The 9,436-nt window shown below is 27.3% G+C and overlaps 1 protein-coding gene across 3 annotated transcripts; it reads right to left on the bottom strand.

Annotated features, from left to right (window-relative positions):
- Positions 1-487: 487 nt before the first annotated feature.
- Positions 488-6,004, bottom strand: LOC112690070. 3 transcript variants are annotated; one of them, XM_025563984.1, is made up of 3 exons: positions 5,757-5,843; positions 5,260-5,377; positions 488-1,002 (listed from the first exon to the last, which is right to left on the bottom strand). In XM_025563984.1, the coding sequence occupies exons 2-3, from the start codon at positions 5,316-5,318 to the stop codon at positions 594-596; spliced, it is 468 nt and encodes a 155-aa protein (XP_025419769.1). In that variant the 5' UTR covers positions 5,319-5,377; positions 5,757-5,843; the 3' UTR covers positions 488-593. The 3 variants fall into 3 exon arrangements, with proteins under 3 accessions (XP_025419769.1, XP_025419768.1, XP_025419767.1); XM_025563983.1 differs by having other exon boundaries at positions 5,260-5,403; positions 5,757-5,833; XM_025563982.1 differs by lacking the exon at positions 5,260-5,377 and having other exon boundaries at positions 5,757-6,004.
- Between the last annotated feature and the right edge of the window lie 3,432 nt (positions 6,005-9,436).

Below are 9,436 nucleotides of genomic sequence, written 5' to 3'. Positions count from 1 at the left end.
ATTTCAGATTATTTATTGGGTTTAATAAATACCATTAAAACACCAAATGACAATTTCATAGTTACCCTAACATGTCATATTTAATATTAACAGCATAGTACATATAGCTATGATATCCAAGTCACACTATAATTAGATATAGGTATATAATATTTCTTTAAATCGATTTATGTCAAAACTCATTATTTCACGTAATACGGCAATGAATATTTAGTTCTAATTTGAAATTCAATAAATGCATGCCTTCGAACTGAAATATTTAATACTGATAAGAATTATTGGATTGATTAGATAAAGATATTAGTTTGTAGTTTTGTACTCATAATTTTTAAGCATAATATATTTTTAACGGTCAAACATAATAGTATAAATATTAACATTCGAGAAAAACAATATCTATGTAAGTATACACTTATTACATATAATACAATCTTATCTATTTTATAAATCAATTTTACTAATGATAATAATTTAATCAGTACAATGAGTATGGCTTATTACACACAAAACGGTCATTACTTAAATATATATATATATATATATATATAATAACATATTCTTATTAAACAAATGCACTTATGCACAAAAAATGATTACTCATAAAAAAACGATGTTTTAAGCTTTTTTTGGATACGGGCAGTGAGTACGTTTCTAGATGGAATCACATAACTAGGTTCAATAACTTGAATTAAATTTTTGAATCCATTACATTCAATTATACTGGTTGGGATTAAATCTTCACATAACATATTGCATATGGCTTCTGTAATAAGTTCCTTGCGACTGTTGGATAAAGGCCTCATTGATACAGGGGCTAATGCAACATCACAGAGGCGTATTCTCTTGTTAGCAGAAAGATCAGGTTTCAAACTTGAAGATGAAGAACATAAACTAGAAGTTGAAGCACAGCAACTATGTGGAGAGGTAGAATTATGAATGGAGTTGTTAGGAGTCAATTTACCATCTTGGTCTATGTCACTACCATTTTCATTGGTACAAGACCTGAAATACGTTTTACAACAGATTTAATATTACCAGAAATATGTGGTAAATTTCCTATGTAATACGAAAAGTGTATATTTTATATATAACATATATAAATGGAGTAATATATTAAGTTGTTGATTTTATGTATGATGTACATAAAAAATACAAAAATCGGAAAATCCCGTAGCCAATGAACACTACGTAGATTAAGAAAACGTTCTTATTAGATTCCGAGTGAAGCAAGTTTTTTTCATATATATATATATATTTATTTTTTTGTCTGTCTGTCAACACGAATTGGTACTAAGTATTAAAATAAAAGATGGTTTTTGATAGATATTTGATAGAATTAGATATTTCGTCGAAATCCAATTTCAATAATTTCGAATTATCCGAATATGGCTACTAATAACTATTAAACCATATTAGTTAATTATTTATTTAATTATTTAAAAATATTAACAGCCGGGACATGAATATTAACAGAAATATGTGTAAGTCAACGTATTTTTTCTTGCTGTAATAGGTAGTTATTAGCAGGCCTGACAAGAAGAGGGGCAGAGATGACCCCCCTTCATGGGCCCGGAATTTTTGAGAAGACCCGGAAATTAGGGATTACAAACTATTAAAAATTAAATTCAATTAATGATAAGAATTTAACGAAAACGGCAAAAAAAATTAAGATATACCTCCTGAGGACGGGTTTCTCTCTCCACTGCCCTGATTATTAATAATTTTAGTAAACATGTCTTTATTAAATTGGTTGATTAAATCGAACTCAATTTTGACTTCAGAATTTCCAAGCCAAGAAAGAACTCTAGCAAAAAAGTTAAGAAATTATTTATGTAATGACGTCAATGATGGTGAGGATAATACTAATTAGTGATAGTAGTACAAATAATTTATATAAGTGTGATGGTGATTCTAATCAAGATTTTACTGAAAATGTTTCTTATAATGAAATATATTCAACATATTATGCTAAATATCCCTGGTCAATAGTGAAGAATCAAAAATTAGGCTGTGGTATTTGTAGAAATGTTCAAAAATTACCAACTTACAAAACACAAGGAATTAAGTAAGTTCCTAAATAATTAGAAATTGTGATGTGAATGCCTATGGAGTGACCGATAAAGATAAAAGACAATCTTTAAAAAAAAAAATTCACAAACATAAAAATAGTCAGTCATAAGAGATGTGCACATATTGTAAAAACACAACAGGAAAATATTTTTCAAAAATCTGTATCAAGGGGCGTTTCTATTGAATTTAAGAACATAATGAGAGTATTTAATACCGTATAGTCACATTATTAAAAAGAGTAGACCATTTACTGATTTACCATATGATGTTCTACTTAAAATGTCAAACGGATTAAATATGTGTCACATATTACACAGTGATCATTTTTGTGCTAATATTTCTAGTCATATTGCCAATAAAATGAGAGCAAAAGTTACAAATTTTATTTTTCAATGTAATTTTAAAATATCCATATTAATTGATAAAGCTACTTCAGTGTCAAAAAAAATTTGTTTAGTAGTTTGTATTAGAGCTTCCATAGGCGTAACTTGGAAATTTATTAGGGGGAGGGGCAAAAATATAATTACATATCTAACGAAAAGGGTGTCCGAAGATAAACTCCGCTTCACTACCTACATATTAGTATATAAAATTATTCATTTTCTAACACTATGTTAGATAAGCGAAAATTTAAAATTAAGATTTAAAAAAAAAAAAAAATTATAGTAATAGCTATAACCAGTTGTTTTGTACTTATTTTAAAACAAGATATTTTATCAGAGGGGGCACTGCCCTTCCTAATTTATTCTAGGGAGGCGATTGCTCCTATTGCCCCCCCTCGTTTACGTCTATGAGAACTTCTATGGATACTAATAATGATGCAGATCCAATTACATTTTTTTTTTAGATTTAATAGCATTAAAAAACACTAAATCAGAAATCATTGTTACTCAAGTTTTATTGTGTTTTAACAAATATAAGTTTTTGATACAAATGTATTATGTTAGAGTTAATAAAAGTTTATAATAATTTGTTAATCGTTGATTATTGGTATAAAAATCTGTTGTAAATATGTATAATTTTATGATAATTTTTAAAAAAAATTTTATGTTGTAAGAATAGAACTTGTTTTATTTTGTTTCTATCTACCACAAATTATGATTTTGTGTTGTTATACCTTTTTTGATTTTATTTGAAATGGTATATTTAAGCTATATTGGTATTTTATAGTGTAATAATTTTTTTTTTATATTTCTTTAAATCATGCAGATTCAAACTGATAAAATTTTGCAAAAAAAAAAAAAAAAAATTAAATAAAAATATAATTATATCTACCTATATTAAAAGTGAAAAATATAAAAAAATAAAACACCAAACTAAAAATAAATAAATATTTAGGTACTATTTATAAAACTGTTTTATAAAAAAGGTATAGGGGTTCAACTTACCTCCACCCCTATCCCCCAATGTGTATAAGCCATAATACCTACATGAGAAATATAAAAATATAGACATCCTTCAACTTATTTTGAGCCACTTCGACCACTGGTCATACATTTAAGTATTTTTCATCATAATTTATACTTCATTATTGATACACAGTTACGGGGAATATATATTTTACAATTTTTATACATTTTGTTTGTTTCGTGGAACCCCAATGTACGAGGTAAGAGTATGTAACTCCAATTAACCTCAATTTTTCAATTATTTATTGAATGAAAAACTAATAAGTACTCCAAGTAATGTTTCAAAGATGATTTATGATTATTTTTTTATTATAATTACTACACTCAATATTCACCTTGCAGAACCCTTGAGACTGTCCCATGCAGGGCCGGCTTTAAATACGATCTGAATGTGCGACGGAACAGGGCGCCAAAATCAGAAGGGCACGTGAGAGGCGTCAAAGTTAAAATTAAATTTGATCAACCGTTGGCGACACAAATCATCTACTATAGATAGAAAAAAAATGTCAAGATATGATTCAATATAAATTTGATTACTATTATAATTATCTTTATTTATTATTCTATCGACATGCAAGCAGTGCCGCAATTACCGGGTGAGCAAGGTGTGCATTGCACATCGACCCCCAAAACGTTATAGGCCCCGAAACACGATAAAACACGATGTATTATTATATAAATTTTAACTGAAGTAAATTAATAAATGTAAAAAATGGATTTATCATATTATTAAATATTTATAATCAAATAACATACCCAATTACTAACTAGTTGCCAATGACCAAATACAATACCATTGATTATAAATACTATTATATTGCTAAAGTATTTATAATCCTATGGTAATATTAATTCTTAGAACAGAAATAGCAAAAAAATAATGCAGGTCTACATTAATGCAGGTTATTTAAAATTAAAGATCCACTAGACTACCTTCCATAATATAAATACCAGTCAACATATTTTATTTATAGTAGGTAAATATTTAGGCCCCAAATTCAGATTTGCATACCAATCCCACAGTGTGTAGTTGCGGCACTGCATGCAAGGATAGGCTACTTTTCAATTACAGTTTTATAAACTATCATTAAATTATTTCAAGTATTATTATGTTTGTTATCTGAATGATTTACAAATATGTGGCAAACATGCACGTTTGAAAAATTATTTTGAGCATTTATGATTATGAACGTGGCTCGTAATACAGGTATATATAATGAGGCACCTCTAGTTACCAAAACTGCGCCTGTTTTAGTTATATGTTTAAGTCATTTAAGATTGCCAAAATAATTCTTGCACCAAGCGCTGAAAGAGCTAAGGCCGGCCCTGGTCCCATGGAATCCTTGGGTTCTGCGAAACATACTCCGGGAAACGCTGATTTAGAAGAACTAAATAATAGATAATATAAATAAATTTTGAAAGTTCAAGTACAATATTATTTCATTATTTTTGGGGGTTTAAGCCATTTAAGACACACCTATATAAACTGATGATCAGCTATATTATATCATTTTTCCTATAAAATGTCCCGACCGTAAATAGTTTTAAGTTTAATTTAAACTAGAATTAATGGATATATTTATGTTTCTAACTATTAAAAATGGAATTTTCAAACACATTGTTTAAACATCTAAAGGTAATTTTAAATTTGTAAAATGTTTTTCAATCATAGCGATATAATTATAAAGTTTTTATACACTGTATTATAAATGTAAATTATATTTTTATTCCGATCATAATATGCGAATTTCGAATATTCAATAAAAGACACAGTACGTACGTGTAAATTAATCCCTCTGATGACCAAAATAAAGCGTGGAGTAGCCGGTACAAATCCATTTTATAACCTAATTCATAGTTATATTATAAGCCACTTGTCAAATAATTTCCATCACGATCTGCAGGTATCACCAAGTATAACAACCTTAATTATAATTTAGACTCTCGTTACATGCCTAGTAAATTTGTACGTGTTCAGTTACAATTAAAAACTTAAGAAACACTTGAAAAGTTGAAAATATCAATTTTCAAAAATATTATACGAATTCTGTAAACTTATAACAGTCGTTTTCCGACTGCGACAGTTCAACAATTCAAAAAGAGTTGTACAAATAAAATGTATAGAACAAATAAATATAATCTACTTTCGTTATGTTCTGAATTTAGGTAATATATTTTCTGATGCTAATTGTTGAAAATATGTTTTTAGCATTAAATTTAAAATGTTTGTGGGAAAATCGTAATAAAACTAATAATTATTCCCATATGTTAGCTCACCTTTTTTGTTTTAAACGTACTGCGCCAACGCCGTCTTTAGATCCATGTTGTGATTTATAATGATTCCACAAACATGTCGTAGACTTTGAATGTTTTATAACTCTCTCGCACAGCTTACAAACTGCAATAGTGTTATTCGTATCACGTGTAAAAAAATGCCAAATTTTACTAGGAGCCATTACAATACTACGACGAGTGCAGTATTTATACAACCTTTACATGAGGAGATCTTGAAAGCAAATAAAGAACTGTTGTGGCTGTAACTGAATGTGTTCAATATCATGTCTGAACTATCGATCATTAAGATAAGAAATTATATGGGTTTTTATACTACTTAAATTTATGTTATATAAATATATATATATAAAAGTTTATGTTTATACATGTACTCGAAATCTACTACCCCTGTGAATACATATATATATATATATATATATATATATATTACTTATTCCAATGAATATATATATGTATATTTTTACAACGAAGCATCCGAATGTAACATGTACAGTACCAATATTATTGTTGGCTATTATAAAATTTATATTCGATTAGTTTAAAACCAAATCATAAAATTCGATTACCCAAAATAATTGAACTATTATTGAAAAATGTACAGGTTGTTAGTAACTATATACCATATTGCTCCAATTACTATCAATGTCCAAGGTCATACAAAAATGTTTTTTCTTTATACCCTAAAAATTACCATGTACTTAAATTAGGTACAGTGGCGTATACATAACTTTTTTATGGGGGGGGGGGGATTAATTGCAAACAAATTATTATAGAAGGAAAATTCCTAAAACTAAGTACCTGTACATTTAAATAATAAATAATAAAAGATATATATATACCGAGTGTTCACCAATTTAGAGAACACTGAATTTCTCGGCCGGATTATGTTGGAATAAATCGAATTTTTTTTACAAGCTAGTGGTATATAAATACACATTTTCAGATAAATTTAAAATTTTTAACCTTTTCGGTACGCGCATGCGCAATGCAACTTATTGTCTTTTTTTTTTATAACAACCGGTATTTTTGATATTAAATTCGGATAGACTAATTATAAGTCGTTTTGACCATTTAACCATAGCTCTAAAACCAAAATTGACTGAATGAGAGCCATTTCAATTTTAATAAATAACACATTTTTACAATTCTTTATAAAATGCATAAAAACATTTATAATTATTTATTATTGTTTAATTTTTGAATACTAACCGACCGAGAAATTCAGTGTTCCCTAAATTGGTGAACACACGGTATTAAATGTGTCAAAATAATAATTTACAATAAATCCTTGCAATATTTTTTTGTTTCCTTATATTAAGAACACTATTTTATACAATTTTAAAAAGACCTATGGGGGGATCTGACCCCCACATCCCCCTTGTATACGCCCTTGATTAGGTAAACTCACCATTAATAAAATATGATATACATTTAAGTATACATATACAACAGTCTTATTTTTTAAACATTTGCCTTAGTTTTTAAAATTGTATACATTCATTTTATAAATCTACTTTGTAAGTGTTTGAATAAAAAAAATTGACTGATAAAAGATTTTTTTTAAATAACATTTGAAAAATTATACATAAAACCCGTCGTGCTTACACAGGACTTGTGATACGTAAAAATCATGATAAGCTTAGCATTATGAAAACACTTAAAAATATTGATTATTAATTAGTCCTTTTATTTTATTTTGTAATAATCTCATATACCATTATATTCGTATGTTATGTGTTCTGACATCAGACCGAAAACCTACATTTTCCAAATATAAATGCAATGGTTAAGACTGCCACGGATAATACATAAAAAAAAATAACCGGAAAGTGTCACGGGCGACACTCGGATTTGTGAAAACATATTATATTATATGAGCTTGATATATAAATTTATTTTCTGTAATTTGAATTAAATATTCTTAATTTAAAACATGTGCATTAAAATTATTTGTATGATAGAATTGAACATTTTCAATATATAAATGTATTGTGTCCATCAGGGCCGGCAGAAGGCGCGTGTGACCTGTGCGACCAGTGCTCTAGGCGACAATTTTTTTGAAAATTTTAGGGGCAGCATCGTTTATAAATAAAAATATGTATTTTTTATCATTACTTATTATATTAACTCATTTTAAATCCAAAATAATGCATATTATATTATTTTGACTGGTACTGTGTCATATTATATTATGTAATATTAAAAAACAATATAATATGGAATAACCGCTAGCGTTGTTGCTCGGCGCAATTCACGATTATCTTTACGGTTTCCAGATAAAGTTCTCCAAAAAACTATGTACAGTAATAATTATTGCACAATAATTTTTATCGATGATCAAAGTAGTTTGCTTGTGACGAGTGATGACAATACGTAGTCTATTGATTGTACATATTTTTACTGTACATCTGTTCATGCAATTTAAAAGATTTTCTTTTAACTATTCGTTAGAGAATCATTAAAGACAACGATCATAGAGTGCTGCGCATATTTTTTAGTATATCTATACGTCATTTTCTTATTTGGTGAGTGTTTTTCTATTGTAAATAATAATTGTACAATTATCGTTATTATTAAATGGATAAATTATTTCAATACAATGGAAAATTAAAAATACTTTCCGATGTCTGATTTTAACTTTTGAATGTATGTAACCGACGTATGAATTTATTGATATTTTATCTACACTATTAACAAAGCAGATTCTTAATATTCAATACACAAAACTTTAAAATTAATACTTTATTTTTAAATAATAAATATTTTTTAATTTATTTTTAATAGAAAAATTAAAAATAATAATTATTGGAGATGTAGGTGTGTTATTTTAAAAATGTATAACACTAAAATAAATAAATTGATAATTTTTATTTTTTATAATTTTTATTAAATAAAGGTATTATTGTGCCTTAATTCAATCTTCTTATAATTAATTAAATTCCTCTAAGTTTTTTTTAAATTTTCGGAAGACGAAATTTTATAATTTAATCTCCTACAATATAACCCAGTTTATAATTAATTTTGTTAATTTTGTGTAACTAACTATATATTAATTATAAGGCAATCATTTATTGAAAGGGGCTGCATTTTTTTATTTACACGGGGTGGAAAATACTTAGCACCGGCCCTGGTGTCCATTTATAAGAGGTAATTTTTAATTTTGGTACCAGTTTGTAGTGTCCACATCCACTATTAGGAGTGTTCATTATTTAGAGGTTATAAAGGTCCACTATTGAGAGGTGTCCATTAATAGAGGTTTCATTGTACCATAAGCAATTTTTTTTTATAAATGTACACACATTTTAGACGATACTATTGAATATTTTTTTCGCATAGTAATTTCAAGTACTCCCTCCGAGTCCACTGACATGGATTTTAAATTATTTGTTAGAAAAAAAGAGATACCATATTAATGTGATTCAAATATTCATATTCTACAACAAGTAATTGGTTTGAAAAATCTTTTTTTAAGTCATACATAGGATTAAATATATAAAAAAAAAATTCGATATTGAGTAATCTAATTTATAAAGAGCTGCAGATTGCAGATTCCTGCAGTTTAGTAGATAACAAATGCCTTAAGACTTGGTAAACAGCATAGCTATATCCGGTTATAATACCAAACAAATCAATAAACAAATTACAACATGGTTGAAATGCTG

Source organism: Sipha flava, unplaced genomic scaffold (assembly GCF_003268045.1).
Source record: "Sipha flava isolate LNK unplaced genomic scaffold, YSA_version1 48_pilon_pilon, whole genome shotgun sequence".
Lineage (NCBI taxonomy): Eukaryota > Metazoa > Arthropoda > Insecta > Hemiptera > Aphididae > Sipha > Sipha flava.
Note: the sequence above shows the minus strand (reverse complement) of the source record. Positions and strands in the feature narration are given on the sequence as shown.